The sequence below is a fragment of the Mya arenaria genome, chromosome 15, assembly GCF_026914265.1.
Source record: "Mya arenaria isolate MELC-2E11 chromosome 15, ASM2691426v1".
Lineage (NCBI taxonomy): Eukaryota > Metazoa > Mollusca > Bivalvia > Myida > Myidae > Mya > Mya arenaria.
The window spans coordinates 19,985,839-20,010,911 of NC_069136.1; the positions used below are offsets into that span (position 1 = coordinate 19,985,839).

At 35.0% G+C, this 25,073-nt stretch overlaps 2 protein-coding genes across 2 annotated transcripts; both read left to right on the forward strand.

Annotated features, from left to right (window-relative positions):
• The first annotated feature begins 2,267 nt into the window (after window positions 1-2,267).
• On the forward strand, window positions 2,268-3,470 carry LOC128219177 (uncharacterized). The gene has a single exon (XM_052926991.1). The coding sequence runs from the start codon at window positions 2,268-2,270 to the stop codon at window positions 3,468-3,470; it is 1,203 nt and encodes a 400-aa protein (XP_052782951.1).
• A 13,347-nt stretch (window positions 3,471-16,817) lies between these two features.
• LOC128220410 (uncharacterized) lies at window positions 16,818-24,134 on the forward strand. The gene is made up of 10 exons (XM_052928789.1): window positions 16,818-17,497; window positions 18,085-18,177; window positions 18,403-18,504; window positions 18,819-18,926; window positions 19,565-19,648; window positions 20,168-20,261; window positions 20,578-20,902; window positions 21,213-21,735; window positions 22,348-22,534; window positions 22,937-24,134. The coding sequence occupies exons 1-10, from the start codon at window positions 17,120-17,122 to the stop codon at window positions 23,656-23,658; spliced, it is 2,616 nt and encodes an 871-aa protein (XP_052784749.1). The 5' UTR covers window positions 16,818-17,119; the 3' UTR covers window positions 23,659-24,134.
• The last annotated feature ends 939 nt before the right edge of the window (window positions 24,135-25,073 follow it).

Here is a 25,073-nt window from a genome sequence, read left to right on the forward strand (position 1 = left end):
ATTACTTTATGTGTGTGTACCTCGGTAGGCTATCATATTACTTCATGTGTGTACCTCATTAGGCATTTGTATTACTTCAAGTGTGTGTACCTCGTAAGGCTATCGTATTACTCCATGTGTGTGTACCTCGGTAGGCATTTGTATTACTTCACATGTGTGTACCTCGTTAGGCTATTGTATTACTTCATGTGTGTGTACCTCGTTAGGCTATTGTATTACTTCATATGTGTGTACCTCGGTAGGCTATGTATTACTTTATGTGTGTGTACCTCGGTAGGCTGTCGTATTACTTCATGTGTGCGTACCTCGGTAGGCTATCGTATTTCTTCATGTGTGTGTACCTCAGTTAGCTATAGTATCACGTCATGTGTGTGTACCTCGTTAGGCTATCGTATTACTCCATGTGTGTGTAACTCGGTAGGCTATGTATTACTTTATTTGTGTGTACCCCGGTAGGCTATCGTATTACTTCATGTGTGTGTACCCCGTTAGGCTATCGTAATACTTTATGTGTGGACCTCATTAGGCATTTGTATTACTTCAAGTGTGTGTACTTCGTTAGGCTATCGTATAACTCCATGTGTGTGTACCTCGGTAGGCATTTGTATTACTTCATATGTGTGTATATCTCGTTAGGCTATTGTATTACTTTATGTGTGTGTACCTCGGTAGGCTATCGTATTACTTCATGTGTGTGTACCTCGTTAGGCTATTGTATTACTTCATGTGTGTGTACCTCGTTAGGCTATTGTATTACTTTATGTGTGTACCTCATTAGGCATTTGTATTACTTCAAGTGTGTGTACCTCGTTAGGCTATCGTATTACTCCATGTGTGTGTACCTCGGTAGGCTATCATATTACTTCATTTGTGTACCTCATTAGGCATTTGTATTACTTCAAGTGTGTGTACCTCGGTAGGCTATCGTATTACTTCATGTGTGTGTACCTCGTTAGGCTATTGTATTACTTCATGTGTGTGTACCTCGTTAGGCTATTGTATTACTTCATATGTGTGTACCTCGGTAGGCTATGTATTACTTTATGTGTGTGTACCTCGGTAGGCTGTCGTATTACTTCATGTGTGTGTACCTCGTTAGGCTATCATATAACTTCATGTGTGTGTACCTCAGTTAGCTATAGTATCACTTCATGTGTGTGTACCTCGTTAGGCTATCGTATTACTCCATGTGTGTGTACCTCGTTAGGCTATCATATAACTTCATGTGTGTGTACCTCAGTTAGCTATAGTATCACTTCATGTGTGTGTACCTCGTTAGGCTATCGTATTACTCCATGTATGTGTACCTCGGTAGGCTATGTATTACTTTATGTGTGTGTACCTCGTTAGGCTATCATATTACTTCATGTGTGTACCTCATTAGGCATTTGTATTACTTCATGTGTGTACCTCATTAGGCTATTATCTTACTTAATGTGTGTGTACTTCGTTAGGCAGTCGAATTAAGGTTTGGGACCGTATTCAAGTATAATTATTTATAAGTTATCAAAGTTGTTAAAAGTAGACTTCCTGTAAAGGTGTTTTTAAGAGGGTGACAGTAGACTTACAGTTAAGGTTATCTAAGAAGAAGGTGGCCGTAGACTTATGGTTAAGGTTATATAAGTAGTAATTGACCGTTGACTTACGGTTAAGGTTATCTAAGAAGTTGTCAGTAGACTTGCAGTTAAGGTTATCTAAGGAGAAGGTAACCGTAGACTTTGGGTTACGTTTATTTAAGATAGTGGTCGTTGACTAACGGTAAAGGTCATTAAAGAGGGTTACAGAAGACTTACTGTTAAGATAATCTAAGAGGGTGAAGGTAGACTTACGGTTAAGGTCATCTAAGAGGGTGACTAGACTTGCGGTTAAGGTCATCTAAGAGGGTGACTAGACTTGTGGTTAACAATCTTGTCTATCCAAAGAAGACGAATACACTTAATAAATACAATGAAAAAATATCATGTATAACTTTAAATTGCCATTCCGCAGTGCATAAAGATGTCATTATAGGCCAATATTTAAGAGAGGAAAGAATTGACTTCGCAATTTTAACCGAAACCTGGTTTTCAGATGAAAAACACAATCAAGTTGACACCTCTGACTTAAATCAAAACGGCTACAAACTTAATACAGTAAATCGCCAGAACAGAATCGGTGGTGGTGTAGCTCTAGTCCATAGGAACGGGGTTACTGTTAGCAGAGTACCGACCATACCTAGAAAAACTTTCGAGCATGGCCTTTGGAAAATAATATTCAAAAACATTTCAATGACAATCCTGGGATTGTATAGACCACCATCTTTGGGCACTGAATTACAGTTTGTCTCAGAATTCCTCCAATTCTTGGAAGAAATACTGCCCTCATATTCGAACCTGATGATTCTTGGAGATTTTAATCTACACCTGGATGACGGTACCAGTGCATCTACAGACTTCAATAACTCTTTGTATTCACTTGGGCTAGAACAACATGTCACATTCCCTACCCAAATTGAAGGAAATGTACTTGATCTTGTCATATCTGAGGTTACGAATGGCATCAATGTACTGTCATGTGAACAGGGCCCTTATATTTCTGATCACTGTGTCATCAAAGTCATTACTTATGTGAAAAGGGAAAACATTAAAAGTGAATCGGTATCATTCCGAAATTTTAAAGCAATTGACAAATCAAAGTTTGCGAATGATCTGAACGAAATATCTCTCACGGAAAACAATGTAGATGGCATAGTTGAAGAGTTCGAAGATCAAGTTCAGAAAAATTTAGATACACATGCACCTGTGAAAGAGATAACTCGTGTACGTCGTGCTCCAAAGCCTTGGTTTAACGAGGATATCCTGCAATTCAAACGAAAATCTCGTAAATGTGAACGATTATGGATGAAGTATAAGACCCCTGAGCACTATCAGTTGTTTAAACAAGCAAGAAACAAGTATCATTTCGAACTGAAAGAGGAGAAAAGAAGGACACTTAGTCAGACAGTACTTGATCTCAAAGGAAACTCAAAGTTATATAAATTTGTTGCTGACATCACTGGAACAAGTGCTGATAACCCAATGCCGAATGGAGAAAACGACAACACCACAGCTGAGAAATTCGCCGATTTTTTCATGGACAAAATAAGCAAAATCCGAGAGTCACTACAAACATTTGATCAGTTTGAACCCCAAGTGAAGGATATACCATCTTTTGACAATTTTGATGAACTGACAGAGAATAAAGTTAAACAAATCATAGGAAACATGCAATCTAAATCATGTGAACTAGATATTCTACCAACTAAGCTTCTGAAACAGTTTTTAGGTGAACTTTTGCCATTCATTACCAAATTGGTCAATGTATCCCTTATGCAAGGTGTCTTCCCTAGTAAATGGAAAAAAGCCATTGTTCGACCTTTGATTAAAAAGATTGGCCTTGAACTTACATTCTCAAATTACCGACAGGTCAGCAATCTTTCATTCCTTTCTTAAGTGATTGAAAAGGCAGTGCTTCTGAAATTAAATAAACATGTAGATGAAAATAATCTACTCCCCAAAAACCAAAGTGCCTATAGACGTTATCACTCATGTGAGTCTGCTCTCTTGCGTCTAGTTGATGACATTCTGGGTGGGTTGGAGCTACAAGAGGTAACAGCATTAATAGCCATAGATCTAAGCGCAGCTTTCGACACAGTCGACCATAGTATTCTCGTAGATGTGTTGAACAAGCAATATGGCCTCTCCTCTACGGCTATTGCATGGGTTGACTCGTACTTACACCCTCGTAATTGTAGTGTTAATGTCAATTCGACGTATTCAACACATCGATAACTAAAATGTAGTGTGCCCCAAGGAAGCTGTCTTGGCCCATGGTTGTATCTCACTTATGCAGGTACCCTGTTTGATGTGATACCCCCGACCATCACAGTGTACGGTTTCGCCGACGACCATACTGCCAATAAACGTTTTCGGCCAAACATACCTTCTGCAGAACAAAGTGCTATTCAAGACATTGAACAGTGTGCTGTAATAATCAATGATTGGATGAATGAAAATAAACTAAAAATGAATACAGCAAAAACTGAGTTCATCATGTTCGGGAGTAGGCAGCAACTTGCAAAATGTCAAACAAAAAACATCAATATTGTTGGTGACAGTATCGAAGCTGTACACTGTATACGTTACTTAGGTGCCTTTCTCGATGAAACTTTAAACTTTAAGGAGCATGTAAAACGAAAATGCCGAACAGCCATGCTAAACTACATGAGAATTAAAAACATTCGAAATTATTTGACCAAAGAGGCAACGGAGATTCTTGTTCTTTCACTGGTAATGTCACACATTGACTACTGTAATTCCATCTTGTATGGCATTGCTGCCTGTGATATTCAGAAAATGCAAAGAATTCAAAACATGTGTGCAAAACTTGTGCTTTCTCGAGGCAAAAATGAAAGCTCCAAACAATCTTTGTTTGAATTACACTGGTTACCAGTGAAAGCTAGGATAAACTTTAAAATTTAACCATCATGTACAATTGCTCGGTCGGAAAGGCACCGGCATACCTAGTAGATCTGTTGACAGTAAAGCAACCACCACGCAATCTTCGTTCTTCGCTATCCAGTGTGGGGTGTTACGTCGTACCAACAAACAAACATAAAACATTCTCTGATCGCAGTTTTAGTACCATTGGCCCAGCCCTGTGGAACGATTTGCCATCTGATATACGAACATCGAAATCGTTAGAAGTGTTTAAGAAGAACTTGAAGACACATTACTTTCGAAAATTTGACATGTTGTTTTAAAAACAGTGACTGAACAATGAACAGTGGAAAACTAACTGTGATAAATTAGCATGCGATGATTGTTTATTTTATGTTTTATATTCATTTTATTTTTAGATATTTTAATTTATCTTACTTCATGTCATGTGTTTTATTTGCTTTAACGATGTATTTAGCTTAATTATTTTTGTTTTTGTTTATTTCAAATTAAGTATGTTTGATGTCTAGATAGTATTATATCTTTAAATTATTTAAAATATTTTATCATTGTATTGTACAACGCTATTGAGTATTTTATGTAAAAATAGGCGTTTAATCAAATAAACAAGTTTCAAGTTTCAAGTTTCAAGTTTAAGGTCATCTAAGAGGGCGAACGTGGATTTGCGGTTAAGGTGGTCTAAGCGGGTGACTAGACTTGCGCTTAATGTCATCTAAGAGGGTGACTAGACTTGCGCTTAAGGTCATCTAAGAGGGTGACTAGACTTGCGCTCAAGGTCATCTAAGAGGGTGACTAGACTTGCGCTTAAGATCATCTAAGAGGGTGAACGTAGATTTGCGGTTAAAGTCGTCATCTTAGAGGGTGACCATAGACTTAACTAGTAGGGATCAATTGCCCAAATGAAAGTACTCTGTACATACCGTTTTTGTCTACCCCATATAAGTTTCTGTTATTTGATATAAATATGTTTAAAAAAATTGAACGGGTATATTCAGAATTATCTTTCTACACATGCATACGAGTTTGGTTGTCTGTCTATTGGATATGCCTTTCTGACAAAAGTCCATTATACCACCCCGTTATCTTATTGATGAATTTTTACCCTTATAGTCGTATGCATACCAATGCAATCTCAGAAAGCAAATGAACTACATGTTTAATTACGTTTAACATTATTTTTCTTGATTTGTTGTACAAAAAATCAATTAAAAAATGATTTATGTAGTAGGTTTACATTTAAAGGTTGAAAACTGACACTTAGTTCGTATACATTGTCAGTAATCACAGGCAGACAGACGTCTTCTTTTGGGTTGCTTTGTCCTTTGATTCTGGCTCAACAGCCTAAAGAAAATCGCGAACGCATTACCCTCTTAATGTATGTGTCTAGCTGATCGGGTGTGACTATACCTCGCGGATATAATACAAAGTCAGGTGTGTAAGTACCTCACCTGACATTGCTCGTACCTTATATATTTGTACGAGGTGTGATATCGACTGGGGTATGCACCTCAGTATGTATACACAATACGTATTTCTTAAATAACAAGATACAGTTGAAATAAAATTATTATATTATTAAGGTCATGACCCTTGTCAGTTGTATGTAATTGAAAATCCAAAAATCTCTTCAAATAACCATAGACCTCGGTGTGTAGGTATGGAAAAAGGTACCTCGCCATGTTGGTTAGACCAGTATGCGTGTGCGTGTGTGTGTGTGTGTGTGTGTGTGTGCGTGCGTGCGTGCTTGCGTGGGTGCGTGCGTGCGTGCGTGTGCGTGCGTGTGTGTGTTGCATCCTCCACAAAAAAACACACACACTTGAATGGACGAAGCCATTGCATTTTAATAAAAGTGATACTTTTTTAGCAAATACAACTTATTGGCAGCTGGTATTCACTAAAAACTTGTTACGGTATATTGAAGAAGATTAAATGAATAATGTTTGCATGCGCATGCATTTTTAGTTGCTGCATTTTTAATCAACCTTATTGTGCAAAGTAAAAGTTCAACACTCCTGTTTCTGGAATGAGCTCATCGCTTGAGATGTAGCATGTGTAATATTTATCAAACGATTTTTGACAGAAGGAGCGTATACATTGTTGACAGTTTTTTCAGGTATTTGGTTGACTATTTACCATTTAAATATGCTGGGCAGATTTAATGAAGTTTGTCATTAAATCTGCCGATGCACAGAATTCTATAAAGAGGAAATATGCACTTGAAACAGGTAAGTGTGACTTTATTAAATTGGTACTACTGTATCATGATATATTAGATTTTCATTTGTCATTTTCATTTTCAAAGGTACACCATAAGTCCTACCAGGTATATATTGGTGTATATTAAAATAATAGGTACATGTTTACGCTACTGTGGTGTTAAACGCGGTAATGGATTTGATCGGTATTTTTTCATTAAAATTCAACGACCTTTTCGTTATGTCGCGGTAAACACGCACCGACCGGAACCATGTTTATCAGCGCATTGTGGTTATTTTTCTGACGTTTTGGTTAGGTTAAAGTTGTCCAAGGTTGGTTTACTTTGTCGCCGCATTTTCTGCCTTTATACAAACGGATAAACGGTTTGGATAAAATGGCCAACTTGGTTAAAGTTAACCTCTGGACAACTTTAACCAGCGGTTAAATCTAGCCAGGGTTTAAACAAATGGCTGCTGATGTTTTTTTTATTCCATGTGTGATATGTTGTCCAATGCTTTGGCGATAAAATTGCGCACAAAACATGCACAATTCAAACAGTCATAAGATTTAGTCACTAGGCTCTAAAACGCAATGGACACTAGCGAAGGGGCAATAACCTTATTCAAAGACAGCATGACCTCAAGTAAGCCTGTCAATCTTCTTACGCTTTAAGGAAGTAATTGGAAATCTGTTTACTTAATCTTTTCCGAAACCCACAATTATCTCTTGTATTTAATTGGAATTTATAGTGAAAACTATATTTGGACAAGTGTGATGCTGTTTAGGGGAAATAAGCCGCTCTAATGCCGTTTTCAGAGATTTTGTTAATGGAATTACAGTGAATATTTTCACCGGAAATGTATTTCAAATATTTGAAAACAACTTATATAAGTATTCCTTGTGAATATACATATATTAAAAGCCCCAAAAAAGAGAATCATTGATGTTTCTTTTACCCTTTCAGTCGAAAATGTCAATGTCAAAAGATAACATCGAGCTGCTAAATATTTTCCAGAGTTATTTAAAGTTTATCTGAGGGTAGGTGTCAGTTTGACTTTGAATGTTTAAATTAACTAAACTCAGCTCAGTGTATTGCATAAAACATATTATCATGCTAGCAGAAAATACAATGAGAGCTAAGTCATGAATTGAAGTAGTTGCACACATTGTTTTACAGACGAACAAAACAATAATATAATGAATAAAAGGACAATTGACTACTATTTTCTGAAAATGTTGGCATACTTGAAAACATTTGAAAGCTTACTAAGGGGTGTTTAAGTTAAAAAATATTTAAGTTTCCTGTCTCTTTTTTTCTCGTTTGAATTATTATATGAGATTATGTTTCGCATAAAGATACTTGTTGTTTTCTACACTACAATTTAAAGTGACACTCTTATTCAAAATCAATACACACACATGTATAACAAACATAACTTTTGAGTGCTAAACCTTAAAATACTTACTAAATAATGCATTAATGGAAAGTATCAACTTTCGTCTCATATGGTAGAAATATCGGATTTTCTGCACCTTCCTTTCAAATTATACTCGGTATCCATCATAAAAAAAAACATTGTTTTCGACATTTTTTCATTCGTTTTGGTATATTCAAACAGTTGTGTAATTGTGGTAAATCTTTCTCGGAGTAAGTGTGCTTTTCAATTCCTAATACACTATTTTTTACGTTTAATTTCGAATAAATCAAAGAGCCTTAAAATAATGCCCTGGTGGAAAAGGAGACAACTCTTTTGATTTTCATTCACATTAAACAAGTGATCCTATGCAGACGAGTGCTATATTTCATATTATACAAACTAAATGTGTAGTACTTTCTTTCAATTGGGAAAGGGGCTAACAATTATAATGGATTCCTGATATATAATGCAGACATTAACTGTCGGTAAATGATCTCTGGCTAAATAACAGTTTAAACTTTGGACCAATGAATAACAGACGATTGTCCTAAAAAGTGTAAGAAATAAACGTAGACATTAACAACATTTCTTGACCTTTATCTCTACATAATTGTCGATGAACGTAGTTCTCAGATAAATTTCACAACGTTCATTTGTTGCTCAATGCCGTCTCTCGCCATACCTTGTCTAGTCTACCTAGATTTATTTGGTAAGCTAACTAACGATAAAATAGTTATTATATTTGTGTAAGAACTTTGTATCTGCTGTCTGTTCGTTTTAGTTAAAACAACGATGCGGTTTCCCAGATGGCGTTTGCCCAGTGCCACTAAACCGGGTTTATGTTTACACTTTTTGCTACTGAGCTTGTTTTTGTAGCTTTTTGCATAAATATTCATCTGGATTTGGGATGGTTCATTTTTTAAAACTGAATGTATTGACTGCATCGTAGGTGTAATATTTTTACCAGTTGCAATAACATGTAACAAACTGTTTGCCTGCATAATTATTTCATCTTCAGATTTCATGTAAATTATGTATTTGCAGTGAAGCTTAAATCATAAAGCATAAGCCGGAAAAATAGTCTTATTCTCAATCTTGGAAACGTTTTACCGTAAATGCCGTATTTCAAATAGAATAAGAGCCTTTGTTAAACTCCATAGCAAATGTCAGGTCGTTTAGCGTTAATTATATTTTGATGTTGGTTGTATTGCGTTTGGCCTCTTATTTTTAGTATATTCCCCTATCTCCTCTTTTCTTTAAGCATGATCGTTGTTGCATTTTCGGCTATGAGCCATTGATTTAATCGTTAGAACAATCACGTCACGAACCTCAAACAAACAATCTTACATGCCAATCCCATGATCATCAATTTCCGACCGCGATGATCTGAGAAAATCCAGTTGAGAACTATTTAATTAAGACTGAAGTCAATCAAATGTTGTGAAGTCTCCTAAATAATAATTAACGTATCTTTGGAATGCTTATAAAACACTCGAGGATGAGTAAAGTTTATATTTTCCGGAAAAAGAACACTAATAATGTCAGATAAATAGTTTATATCTACTGATGAAGGCTTTACACCGAAACGTTTAAGATAATAAACTTTACGTGTTTGTGTGGTTTATTTTATTCAGATAAATCGTTTAAAATTGCATTGAGACCTTCCCAATTAGTTTAAATTATATCGAAATGATGTTTAACAGATTTCCTTCTGAAAACGAGTTAGTACAAGCACAATTTAATATCTGGTTGTTTAAGCAGCGGATGTCCGTAGTATCTGTTATAACCATATAACAAACACAAGTTTATATATTTCACACATGTTTGTAGTTATATTTCTTAATTACCTTTTCTTGGTTTTTCTTTTGCGTTTTTTTTCTTTATTTAGGGTTGTTGGAATAAGAGTGAGGTTGTGCACTTAAACTGGTTTAAACCCCCAGTAAATTTACATTTTACTGACCGTTCCAAGGCGGACCTAACAATCTTTGATAAACATACCAAGTTTTTTTATATATAGTATGAATGCACTGGCTGTTTGTGGAAATTTGTGCTGTTCTTCCATGTTTCTTATTTGTGAGTTTTTGTATTTATGTTCTATGTCTTTGGCGTTTACCCAGTGCCATTAAACCGAGTTTATGTTGAAACAATATGCTGCTGAGCTTGTTTCTGTAGCTATAGCTTTTCGCATAAATATTAAAGCAACTTCACTTATGTGCACCTGATTACTCTATTTTTTGTGTTCTCTGCAAACTGGTAATCGTTCACTTATATTCTAAAAACATGTTAACGCCTTCCTTTTTTAAGGAATGAATTGAGGGGTTGATGTCATTATCGGGGTATGAACGCAATTGGGCTGGTCTAAGTGTGTGGAGTCCGAAGGACTCCACGCGTACTTTGACCAGCCAAATGGCGTTCATTTCCCCGATAATGACATCAATGATGTCATTATCGGGGTATGAACGCAATTGGGCTGGTTTAAGTGTGTGGAGTCCGAAGGACTCCACGCGTACTTTGACCAGCCAAATTGCCTTCATTTCCCCGATAATGACATCAACCCCGCAATTCATTCCTTATATTTACACCAATAGGTCATTATTTTATTCAAGAAACGTTAAAAAATACTTCGTTTCATTTCTATTACCTTTCACTAATCCTTTCTTACCCATTCTGTAAATAGGACGACCCGACTGTTACCGGAAACATTTGTTTTCAAATGACGTCACAATAACGCTGGAAAAGATCAACCACTTGAAATCACTTTCAAAGTCCTTGTCACTTTATGGAGAGCTAGGCAGATGTTTATTAAATATTTAGCGACTTTTCTTATGATCAAGTACTCTCTTAAGATTTACAACTAGATACGAGATAATGTTTTTCTTAGACAATTATCGATCAACACCACAGGGGAATAAATGATAACCCTAAACATTGACATGGTCATCTGGAATAAACACAATTATTCAATCAGCGAGATTTTGACGTGCGGCTATTTCAAGAACTTACTCCTAGGATTGCATAATGAAACTATTCCACCAATCAATTGCTTATAGCATTTTTTCAAATGTTCTTTTTATTCAAAGTTTGTCATTTGATAAACACTTTATTGATTATCAGGAGTATCAGCAATTCTCATATTTACGCCATTCATGACTTAATAAACTGAAATAGGTATTGCTTTTGGAATCCAATTATTCCGGACTAATACAGACATTGCCTTGAAGTTGGCTTGCTATTAATAAGGATTAACGTTTTCCATACTTTAACAAACCAAGAGAAGCGGATACCGTCGTCACCACCAAAATATTATCCAAATTGGGAAGATTATGCATCTTGATTGTGTGAAGATGTATTGTGTTGACTTTGAAAACCGATACTCGGCTCTAATAATATACCATATTTATTCGTCCCAGGAGTCTCATCGATATACAATATTTGAAATACTCCAACAATAAATTAGGGATGTCAACTTTCTGAAAAATATTAACCAACAATTACCATCAATGCAGTTAAATTACAGAGTAAACTATTCCAAAAATAGTGTGGAGACCTTTGATCAGTTTAAGTCATTTTTACCTATATCTCGTTTCTATATATGGAATCGACTTTGATTCAAACCAGATCCTAGCTGATATTAAGCAAAACATAGGATCATGTAAGGCGTCTTTAGTTTATTTACTTCAGATCTACTGTGGTCGTGATGTCCCTACCAAGTCATAGCTATTATCCCCGAATGGCTGAGGACAAGGAATTCACACCGTCACGTAAGCATTCGACCGGCCTCTCGGTACACCTTATGTGTTACGACAACGTTTACCTTCATGTTTCCGAACAACACAAGAAAAGGAACGCATTGGTGACATTCTGCTATACAATTATCATGTATATCCTTTGGAGAAGTGGGCGAAATGTCTTTGACCTTAGGTCCAGCAAGCCTTTTGTGCAAAGACCATGATGAAAAGTGGCTCTACCTAACATCCATGCCATTATATCCCTTCTCCGTGGTATTTTCAATGCACTTTCATTTCGCAATTGTGTTCTGTTTTAGGATAAGAGTAGAGTAATTGCACATGATGCTCAATCTATAAAATTTTAACATGATACTTTCTTTCCTGAGTTCTAATTATTTCTAATATCTGCTAAATCTGATAAATATATATCTGCTCAAACCAGCTTAATTTTTCAGAGGCATGGAACGATAATCAATAGGACATGCGTGTGATGCAAAATGTTAATGGGACGATAATGGTACTGTAATGAGATTTTTGTAGTCTTACCGTGAAGACTTTTCATCATTAAGATTTTGGCAAAGAACGTATTGCATGTACATAGAATGAGCATTGCAACCTTGGTGTATTATTCAATACTACCAAGGATACCTAGCACCGATTCAAGTTGTATTGGTTTAAACATATTAATTTCATGAAAATATACAGGTGACAACAGATGTTACATTCTAAATATTAATTTCTTTTTTCTTTCTTTTTAGAATTGCCAGTTCATGACAACCCGTTTATTTTTTTTATAACAAAAAAACATTACATACGATATATATATATAGAAGTTGAACGATATCATTTAACAAATGAGGTAAGTAGTGAACATTCTGAAAATGCCTTAACATTTTATTAACATTTTATTGTAATTTTATTAACCAATGCGTTCAAAAATTTTTAGAAATGCTTTTATTGTTCAAGTGAGTTTGAAGAATTTTCAAACCATTATATAAATGGTACATAATATTAATCGGTTTGGATCTCCTCTCACAAATAAAGTAGGTCTTTAAGATGCAATAGGCAATCATACTTAAAACAATGTTTATAATATTATACTCTTTTTGGTCAATTTTGTAACCTATTACTATATATCTTTAATTCTTAATTTCTTCCTGTATTCCGCATCTTTTAAAAATCTTATGTATAGCATTCCAGAAAGTTGTCAAAAATGGACATTTAATAAAGAAGTGTTCGTAGTCTTCTACTTCATTACAATAAATACATAAAGGGCAATCCTTCAACTTCCATGTAAATAAATTTAAATTCGTTGGTACAAGATTATGCAATAACTTTATTTTAAATTGTTTGACTTTATTATCCACAATGGACATATGAACAATATCGTACCAAGAGTTTCAGCAAATATGCTCTTGTAACCGTCGATCCCAATAACCGTGAATGTAAGGCTTTTCATAAAATTGCTTTATGTAGATTTGATATATTTGCTTATTCGTCATATCTTTAAAAGTTTTTTTATTTTTATACTTATTAGTAATTTTGGATTGACGTTTGCTTTTGTAGATATATCCGATATAAGAGTTTCTTTCCAACTGTTAGGAATTGCTTGTTTTAAAATATTTACTTCTGCAATCCAATTGTGTTTATTATTGAGCTTAGTAAGAATACAATTAGCGTCTAAGTTGCCCGAATTCGATATAATATCGTTTATGCAAAGTATGTTGGAATCAATCCAGTTCTTAAAAAGAATACTTTTTTTTTTTTTATGAGTTTATTACCCCATATTATTTCTTTTCTAATACTGAAGTAACTTTTGGGTCTTTTCGTTTGATTAAATGGAAGTTGTTTAAACTGAATCCATATTATTAACAAATGCTTATAGAACAAAGTGATTTTGTTTGTTTTAATAGGTATAGAATTAATGGAGTCTAAATTTATATGAAATATAAGAAAATTCTTTCCAAATTGGTCTAATATTACTGATGGTATAATTTTCCAATTTGCATCAACTGTATTAGTCAGATTAATCATCCATTTTAATGTCATTGTTTTAGAATAATATTCAAAATCTGGCATCTCTAAACCACCTTCAAGTCTGTTCCCAAAAACTGTTTTACGCTTGATTTTATCTTTGTTTTTCACTCAAAAGAAATTCAAAAACCATGGAGTTTATAGTCTTTATAATTAAATCAGGCGTTACTATATTTTGAGCATGATATACAAGTTTTGGAAAAAGTAAAGATTTTATAACAGTTATTTTGCAAAAGACAGTAAGATTTCGTTTACTCCAATTATTTATCAATTGTTTACATTTATCTATTTTTTTCATTCCTGCTTAAATTTATACATTCATGTTTATCATATCCAAAATATACTCCAAGTGATTTAACGTAAACTTTATGTTATTCATAATAAAATTCTAAATATTTAAGAAATTAATCTGAAGCTAAAAGTTTATAAAGATCATCTTTTTCAGTAGAAAGCAGTTGAATATTCTAAATTAAATGTGGTTGCCTTTAAGGATCAGTGCATTTATAATACGTCATACATGTATATATGGCAATTGAACTTAATAAGTGTTTGATATTTTTATGGAAGAACATATATGAAGATCCCTGAAGTTTATAATATCTATATTTATCATTGAGTGAAAGCAAAACAATATGTTTGTGTCTTTCAGTAAACAGATGAATTTTGAATCACAGATAAATCAGCAAATAAAATTGAACTCAGCGAAACCTTTTAGTAGAAGCAATATAAGGGTATACGGAAGAAAATATTTTAGAATTAGTACAATCTGAAAAAAACGCACATTACCATTGAAGAGTGATAATTGTTCCATGAACCAGCGAGTGTATTGTTGTTAGCGTAAGTGTTCGACTGATGTTAAAAAGAGGACAAGTGAACATAAAGTGACGAACAGACTCAACCTCCACACAGAGACGTACTTGCGAGGGATGGATGTTTTTGCGAAATAGATCGTAATTTAATGAACTTCAGCCAAGTCTTAACCTTGTATGAAAAAAATGTAAGTGCCTATGGCGAGTATTAAAATAGATCGACAATTAAGGAGTATTGCTAAGTAATCTTTTAAATTGTTGTACCGAATTGGAAGATTGTAATGCATGGGCCAGTGAGGTCCATGCCCGGATGGAGCAAGGAATAAGAGAATGTAAAAGTGGAATATCTGTGAATTGTATCTAGAATCTTGTTAACGGAAAGGAATCAGTTTCGAGGGTATGTCGGACTTATATTGGTTTTAAGTTTTAAACAAAACAAAAAAAAGCTTGTGGTTTGATCGTCTTTCAGAGATGCACTGCCAATAAAGGTCACTTTTTTAAAGTTTTTCTATTGAGACTAATTTCGTTGCACCGGTGACGATTCTTGCTGTTTCGTGTTGTTTCTTGTCGAAATCCAGTTTTACGATTGCTGCGCAGTTTTGAAATATAACATGGTCTAAATCCAGACTGGAAGTCAGTAAGAATTGTTGTTAAGAATATGGTTGTAAATATGTTTATAGACATCTCCCTCAAATACTTTGCTTAGAGAATGTAGAAGTGAAATAGGAAGATAGTTGCCTACTAAATTAGATTCTCCTTTCTAGTGGATTAGTCAAACATTGGCAAATTTTCAAGATTCTGGAAAGTAGAAGTTGAAAGTGAATAGTTAAAAAGATCACAAAGTGGGTGTGCCAGCACGACAGATTCTATTATTTATCGTATCTGGTCCGACAGCCTTTTCAAGCGGAAGAGAACGCAGTAGAGGTTCGATGTCGGAGTGGTTAAGAGAGAATGGATGAAATGTTGTATGTTGGTGGATCTGGTTCGGTATTGGGTTCCTCAATAAGAGTTTGGTTTGTGAAAAATGTGTCAAGTGCATTAGCCGTTTCTTCATTGTTACGTATGATTTTAGATTTAATTAGTAGAGGGGAAATTGAACGTAGGCCGGAACTTGGAGACATGAATTGTTTGACAGTAGACCACCAATCTTTGGATTATTTTGTTTTTCTCGAGAAGTGACTTAGAGATAGTATCAATGTAGATACCATGTCAATTATAGACGATGAGCTTACTGTAAAATGAGTCGGCTCATCAATACATTGAGTGAGACCATACTTTTACACAATTTCAAAATTTTGGGATAAACAGTTGGGGAGAGGCATTTAGGTTAAAGTCTCCAAGAAGTACGACGTTTGATAAACCAGTATTAAGAGCCATGTCGATTCATTCTTCATTGCGCAGATCTTGGGGAGCAGCTGTGTTTAGAGGTCGATAAAATAGGCCAATCAACATTTTGAGGTTGCGTTATAGGGCTAGTTCTATCAAAATACATTCGATACCTGGAGATCTTGCCTTCTCTTATAGTTAGATTGTCTTAGCCGAATAGGTCATTGTAATAATACTATATGTTGTCCCCACAATAAGTGGATTGAAAGAAAGTCTGAAATTGTGCTTATCTATTTTCGAGCCATCAATATTGATTACACAAAAACATCAAGTTTCGTTCAAAGATATTTTAATAAAATTTAATGATACTGATACGTTCAACACCAGTAGTTAATTATTATATTATGTTCAATTCAGAAGCTCAAAAGGGCTTAAAGTCGACACTGTTATATTTATTCATATAAAATATGTATTATTCAACTTCTATGTAAAACACTAGAAAGCGACACATCTGCACTGAACATCTGATCTGAATGACAGAGCTGAAATTATTGACTTAATCCAATGTCACTTCCTGTGGTGATAAGACCTTTTGAGAATAAATCTGAGCATGTTTAACAGGGATTGTTATTGTTTTTCTTTGTTGATGTTCTCTTTTAATTTCCCACATGGGTAGGCGATTTGCTAAGAGATTCGCTCTTTTCCATATTATCAAATAATCTTGATTATCTTAAAACTAACATAGCGCCAAACGGAAATTAAGTTCTACAGTCGGGCACATCTAATAATATTAATTGTTGACAACAATATTTGCCATTTTGATAAAAATCTTAAAGGTACTATGCAGTGACTATGTCAACACCGTTGATTTGGCTTAAGATATGTCTATTTATAACGTCTGAACTGAAAATTCCGAACTTTTGCGAATATTTACGATGTAGTAGCCGACTAATCATATTCGCATATTGTACTTTTCCGATATTGTCCATCATCGGGAAAGTCCGGTTTCTCATTCGTAAATTTTCGTCGTGACGTCAGAGTCGTTACTCGTCTCCGCCATATTGTTTATTTACATTGAAAAGAACGACACGGATGTTAGTTTAAGTGTGGAATATTAATTAGTGTAAACAATGGGACGGTCTCGGTGTTGTGTTGGGGGATGTAGCAATGTGCCAGGAAATGGAATTAGTCTGCACACATTTCCCAAAGAAGAGAAACTCCGGAAACAATGGATTCGTTCAATTCAGATGACTGGGTCTGAGTGTTCAAGGGCCGGATGGCAAGGTCCCTCGAAAAACGGTTCCGCAAATGCACAGCTTGTGTGTTCTGAGCATTTTGAGTTGACAATGTTCACGATGACTACCAGAACTAAATGGAGTCTCGGTCTAGCCTATAGAACTGCTTTAATAGACGAAGCTATCCCCACATTATTTGGCGACAAAGTTAGGAAAAGCAACCTTGACCAAGTCCAAGCAAGACCGGTAGTGCGCAAACGAGAAGTGAGGAGGGTATGTTGCACATTTTAATATGTTAACAGGTTTATTTGACTTAATCAGTCAACATTTCAATTTAGCCCTTCAACTTGGATGGTTAGTATTTGTAAATAGACCTGAGCAGAACACTCTTTTTAAAATGTATACAGATTAGTGCATACTGAATGTATGTGCAAAACATGTATGTCAGGACTTATTTGTAATAAATTTTTTTATATAAATGAATCATGAATAGACATACATTCATGAAAAAGCAAGATCTGACTGTACGATATGAAAACGGGTTATACTGCTACCGTTTGATTTAATCTGTATCTTCCAGAGGCTCTGTAAATAAAGGATGATGAACGCATTGTGTTTATTTTGCTCATGTCTTTTAGGCATATTATAAGATTAAAATAGTTGTAAAGTTGCAAGTATGGTTCATAATTTGTCTTTCATTTACTGGATTATATTGCGGATATATAAAAAAAACTTATGGTATAGAAGTATTAGTGAAAGAACCTTGAAGATGCTTTATAAATGTTTTGACTTTTAACATCTCAAGTTTGAGTAAAGGGTTATTGTATATATATACCTATAAAAAATCGCTTCCCCTTCAGATACTGAGTGACTACAACCAGAAAGGCCAAGTTGATAAATCAACTGCTGTAACGTATACAGATGCTGTTCCAGATTTATCTCCTGTTAATCTAGTATGTATTTATATTAGTATTCATTTGTAGGATGTTTAAAATTTCAATGGATTTTCTAGAGTTGTTTGGGATTTTTCCCTCTTAAATCATATACACCCACCATGAAATCAAATTGCAGTTTCATTTATGGAAATGAAGTGTACATGTGTGTAATTGTTTCCTTAAAAACTATTTGTATTGAGTATATATTATCAATACTAATGGGCACTTTGTTCCTTTCATTAGGGTGACATGACCGCCAACCCTCCATCCACTGAGTTTCCAGTTGACGCAGTTGAATTAGACATGGACATGGAGTTGGACAACAGTAAAAGAACTGTCATGCAGGTAATATTTATTCAAACACTTATGTGATGATCATTTAAAGGCACTTGTCTTTAAAAAGGAAGGATTATAGGGTCAATTACTGATATTTACAGTGGTCGAAATTAGCACAAGCCAGCAAGGCCTGCACTGTTAAAATGCTTTCTGGGCTTGCTCAAAGTCTGAGTTTTATACAGCAGAGCTTGTTCAAAGATGTAATGCCAAGCAGTGATATGTGAATTCGGGCTTGTGCATCCAAAAGCCTTATTTCGATGACTGTATTTAGTGTGCAATAAATATTTTGATATCATTTTCAACTATCAATGTTTTTTATGTAGAGCGCTGAAATACCACCTCCCGTTGACCAGTCTTCAACAGTAGCCTCAGCCCTTAACCTTCAACAAGACCTAGAAACTCACAGTACTGATGCTAAGATCCAGTCAAAGGTACATATAGAAAATCGTTGATTTGAAACAAAGACACCAATAAAAACAAACCTAATTATTATCAATTCGAGATGCTGATTGTAAAGGGACTATACACCAGATTGGTAAAGAATCTTAGCACAAAGTCAATAATTTGGTACAATGTTTTACCCTTAGATAACACAACTGTAAAAAAAAATGGACCATAATGCAAATAAAAAATCGAGGTAGAGACTGGTTTCGGACTGGTGTGGCCAAAATTGCAGTCCAGTGTCATATCCACTGTGCTACCAAGGCTTACCATGAACAATTGAATATCTGAGCTATATACTGAATTTGGTAATATCACGTGATAACATTGGCTAATCAATCATGCATAAGAATGAACTATGTGATGCATTGTACACATTGATACCATGTCTAAGTCAGTGTTCAACAAGTTTTCTTCTTTTTTTGCTATTTCATCATACTGTGTATATCTCCATTAAAGAGAATGTCCTCATTGTTATGTTATGTTCCAGTGTATAGTAAAGCAGCTTTGGCAATTACTTTTTAAAGAAGTAAACACCTTTATTTGTAAGTTGTACATATTAAAGGTATTCATATATGTTCATGTGAACATTTATTGTGACTGTTGGCATTACTATGTATTATTTCAGAAATCTTGTGATGATTCCCTGAAAAGGAACATGGGTAAACTCAAACATACAGAGATGAGATCAATGAATACCAGCAATAAGAAGGTAATGAATAATTTGATTATTGTTATCATTTTCTTTCGGTTTTAGCTTATGAGTTTATATGGAGGGTGTTACACAATATATATGTTTTAGTAGCACCCCTACACTTTCATGAAGACCAGCTTGTGAACTACGATGTCTTTTTGTAATTGTTGAAAGCTAACAGATAATAAAATATTTCCTATACATATGTTTCGCTTGCATTTAAAACTTGTTATATGATTTCAAATACAAACAAATGTCTTGATCTTGTATTTTAAGCAATTTAGCCATATTTCTAAAAAAATATAATTAAGGTTTTCATAGTAGTTAGAAGGTGCCATTCTAACCAAGATTTTAGTGCCATGTGCCTTTTCCGCAGCACCCTGCCCTTTTAAAACTTGAAATTACCACAAGCACAGCTGACATGAAGCCATGCTATGTTACAATTATAGAAGATAAAGTCCAAATAATGCATATTATTCCAGATAAGCTACAAAAACTATCTGACTAAGACAGTCTACAATTTTTAACATTTTTCAGGCCTCATGTGCATGTCCAAAGTGTTGTGTAACATCTGCTGTCCGGGGTACCCAAGTGAATCGCAGGCCACCGCCAATTAAGCGAAAAACTAAAGGTAATTCTACTTGTGTAATAAAATCCATATTATGCAGCTGTCAAATTGCTGGAGGTTGAAAATCTGACTGCTTAAAAGTTTCATTTCAAAGTGCAGAAAGGTTTGTTACATTGATCAAGCTTTTATTTCTAATTTGGGATCAAAAGCTGGTTGTGTTCCACAAGTATAATTTCTTCTTACCTGACATTATTTTGTAAGAATTTGTTAGGTTTTCCAGATCAAATTTCACTTTAGTGATGGCATATTATGCAATTATGAATAAAGCAATTGGACTCAACATATATATATTTACACATTTATCTATTCTTCAATTCAGGGACAGAGACTGTGATGGAACACCACATCACATACTCCACCTCAAGTACCCAGTACTGTGACAGTGACATTGCTGATGAAAAGAGCCTGACACCTGCCTGTTCTGAGGTCCCTCCTGCTCCACACCTTCTGGCTTTTCCATTACCAGCCCCAGTCCTCGCCTCAACTCCTGCACGGAAGAAGGGCAGGGTTGTTGTTGAATCAACACTCAACAAATCCTTCATGTCCACATCATCCTGGGGATATACTGATGATGAAGCCATAGATCCGGACTATGAAACAGAAGCCTCAGTGTACAGTGACTCAGAAGATGATAACCCAAGGCAGTAAGTTATGCCTTCATAAATAAACCTGTTAAGTCTTTGTCATATATAACTTCAGTATTAAAGCGCATCTTTATCATTATGCTATATCATTCCCACCAAAATATTAAGCCAATGTGAGTAGTCAAATATGTTGTAAATTATCCACATAGTGCTACTTGAATTGATTCAAATTACTTCCTTAATCACTGGTGCATTCAATTTTTTAGCATTTCTTGATTCCTCATTTGTCTGCAATTGACAATTTATAAAAGCATAATGTATGCTGTCAGAACTGAAGATTAATTGACATAAGAACATTCATCTTTTTCAGGGCAGATGTACATAAGCAGAGGAAGTTTCTTGTTTTTGAAGACAATCTTTTAGAACTGTTCAACAGATGTGAAATGTGCCATCTCCCTACCAAAGGCAAAGTCTGCAATGTCCAGGGATCAGCTATGGCCATCAAACAAGTTTGTGAATGTGGACACACCAGGCGATGGGAGTCACAGCCCAAAGTTAGAGGTGTTCCTGCTGGGAACATTCTTCTTAGTGCTGGCATTTTGTTCTCAGGATGTTCACCTTCGAAAGTGCTGCGAATTTTTGAGTTTATTAATGTATTAAGTATTAGTCTTTCAACTTTCTTTAGTCATCAAAGAACTGTATTGTGGCCAGCAATTGAGAGAGTGTGGACAAAGTGTAATGACCAACTGATAAGTGTCCTTCTAGACCGCGAAGAAGAGCTTGTGGTTGCTGGAGATGGACGTTCTGACAGCCCGGGACACTCTGCAAAGTTTGGTGTATACTCCATGATTGATATGCACACCGGGAGAGTAGTAGCCATTGAACTTGTGCAGGTTTGTTAATATTAATAAACTTTTCAAGATATTCAGCCATTTTAAGTCAAGCAACATTGGCTGTCAAATGAGTGGTTATTATTGCATCATGTGTCTCTCCAAATGTTTGAAGTTATCTGCTTGGGGACATTGCCATGTATTTTGGGTCTGAAGCAAGATATAACATGACATAATAGTTGATCATACGATGCCTTCTGTTGTGTGTAAGACCAATGCATGAATGCCAAAGGTTGATGTCAAACAGAATTGGGGATATTTTAGAATAACTAGTAATTTTGTTGACTTTTCAAGAGATGTATTCATTATTCTTGAGTAAGATTGACAAAATATTGCATATGATTTGGCAAGAACAAAAACATTCTGTAACTTGATAACATAATAGTGAAGGCTGGTGCACTAGTCCTAGTTTCTCAAATAAGATGATGGTAAATAAACATACAACTGCCTTTGATTATTACCTTTTTGCCTAGTTTACATGAGAATATATTGAATTAAAGTCCAGGGTGTTTATGTAAAAAATGTCTTCACTGGTTTAACAGTTACATTGTATGAATATTGATACCACGGTGATTTAGCAACATGATAATTATTTATTTCTGCTATCTTTTTCAGTCCAATGAAGTGAAGTCAAGCTACCATATGGAGTTGGAGGGCCTTAAGAGAGCAACTGACAGTTTACGCAGATGTGGCCTGTCCCTTGCAGAAATCATTACAGACAGGCATCTGCAAATACAAAAGTGGATTAGAGAGAATTTACCTGGGACTGTCCATTCCTTTGATGTGTGGCATATTGGAAAAGGTAACACATATTTTGTTCAGCTGTGGAAACATACATGTATTACCGTATCTAGGGTTAAATCATAATGATTGACCTAGATTGTCAGTCTATAAGTCTCATGAATGCTATAATAGCATGTTGGAAAGCCCACCTACTTCTGACAAGTGCTAAAGATGAGCAATTGTTATTGTTCATTATCAGACAAAGTGTGGTTAATTTCAACCAAATTTTGCTTAAACAGTCACAATGGGGAACCAAAGGATCTCATTTCAAAACATTGTTCATTTCATAAAGAAGACTTTATTCTTTAGTGATCATTTCAAAACCAACATGTGATAAAAAACTTAAACCCAACATTTGGCTTATGATACTTTCCAAAAGTTTCATTTAGTACATATTTCACATACTCTTACTATGTTTCAGCTGTGAAAAAGAAGCTCCTTGCACTGTCCAAGGAAAAAGACTGCAACATAGTCTGCAAGTGGATGAAGAGTATCACCAATCACCTTTATTGGTCAGCCGCATCATCCCAGGGAGAGGAGGGCTCCATGATTGCAGCAAAGTGGACATCAGTGGTCAACCATGTTCAAGACATTCACACTGGACATGGTGACCTCTACCAGCAGTGCACCCATGGTCCCCTTGAACCCCGAGAATGGTTAAAAAAGGGCTCAAAGGCAGCTGCCAAAATGGAAGACATTCTGCTAAACAAGAGACTGTGCAAGGACATCAAAAAGCTGTCCACAGGATTTCAAACGTCAACACTGGAATCATTTCACAGTGTAATCAATCACTTTGCACCAAAAATGACAGCATATTCCTTCCACGGACAAATGTGTCGCCAATACTTGGCGGCCCTACATTTCAATGAAAATGTGCAAAGAGGTAAAAAAATATCAAAAAATGGAAAGTTCAACCTGAAGATAGTATTTCCAAAATATAAGGATGACTTTTCAGTCAAGTTTGTGAATGATGAAATGACCTTTGGTTATGTAATGGAACTTCTTGACATGTGTATAGAAATATGTGGTGAAAAAAACAAACTGTCAACCCCAGCCCCACCTCCCCTCACATCAGGGAAAAGAAAGCCAACCAAGGTTGAGGTAACAAGGTGTTTAGGAAAAAACAAAAGGTTGAAATATTAGTGTAGGGGAAATAAGAAAAAACATAGATTGTGACTGTTTGAATATATCCCAAGATTTGTCAACAATTTGGCATTTTCCTTTTTTAACACTACATGTATAACCTGTATCTTAATTGAATATTATTTCCTGTAATGGTGGTTGTTTCTGTATATATGCATGTATAATCTAATGAATCTTTGTGACAGTGGAATGGTTTTTTTTGTATTATACTTTCACTAAAGTTTTGAATATTGTTACTTAAAAATAACTTTATAGTATCTGTGTAATATTAGCAATACCTTTTTTTTCTTATCCAGCCTCTTGATCAGGTTTCAAAAGTTTAGATTGATTGTTTTCCTTTGTTAAGTGCATGTTTGCCATTCTAGTCCTTGTTTTCTGTTAATTCAATGCCAGAGAATTGTTGTACATATCATTTGGTGCTTTTATTGTTTGAAATAACAATCATCCTTAATATAAATTACAAACCTAAACCCATACCACATCTTATTTTTCTTTTAGTCCCCTACCGGTTTCATCGGACGGGGCTCAAGGTTTACCCTCAGTCCGCCCACAAAAATCTCAGTCAGGCAATAACTCAAAAAGTATTAAAGGTCAATGATCTTAGTAAGTGGAGAGGCAATATGCATGTTAGTTTAATTTTTTTGTCAGACAAAGTTATGGCCCTTGATTTTAAAACTATAGCCAATTTGAACCTGTGATAGGGAAAAAAAGAATCAAAGCCAAGTTAAATGAAACATATGTGGAAAGAGGGCAGTGTGTAGATAATACACATTTGTTTATTTTTTTCTTCAGGTAAATGTATGCCGAGTTATGGCCCTTGACTTGAAATATAAAAATATAGCTGTTGATGGAAAAATTATCGGTCCTTGGAATACTAAAAGAGTTCTCTAGCTAAGTTGATGAAACTTGGTATGTGGATAGATAGTAATATGAAGATTATGCACGTTAGTTTATTTTTTCATCAGAGCGAGTTATTGCCCTTGACATTAAAGATATAGCCAATATGTTCCTGTGATAATTCAAGAAGTATCAAAGCTAGTTCATGAAACTCAGTTTATGGATAGTGGGCAATATGTCAAATTAGACAAAGTGATCAGTCGATTTTACAGCTAAAACTGTTGCATTGCGATGGATAAAGTTTAATGTAGTTGCCATTATGTCCCTATCACATGGGCTGGGGCGACTCAAACAACTTTGAATTATTTGAAGGATATATGTTAAAGTGCTCTTCTTCAAATTACTTCCACTAGTAAATAATTTGTCAGACAGACCCTTTAATTGTTGTCATTACAAGCTTTACTCATTTAACTAAGGAGTGACCAAAACATGACAACATGGAACAAATGCTTCATGCATATATGATGGATATTGAATATTGGCATGGCCTTGCACTAAGGAATCATTTTCGTAGTTCA

Excerpts from the sequence above, each read along its gene's own strand:
- LOC128219177 (XM_052926991.1), top strand. The coding sequence starts at position 2,268 with ATGACAATCCTGGGATTGTATAGACCACCATCTTTGGGCACTGAATTA.
- LOC128220410 (XM_052928789.1), top strand. The coding sequence starts at position 17,120 with ATGGGACGGTCTCGGTGTTGTGTTGGGGGATGTAGCAATGTGCCAGGA. Across the intron at positions 19,649-20,167 it reads TGAATACCAGCAATAAGAAG|GCCTCATGTGCATGTCCAAA; the intron begins GTAATGAATAAT and ends AACATTTTTCAG. Across the intron at positions 20,903-21,212 it reads GAAGATGATAACCCAAGGCA|GGCAGATGTACATAAGCAGA; the intron begins GTAAGTTATGCC and ends CATCTTTTTCAG.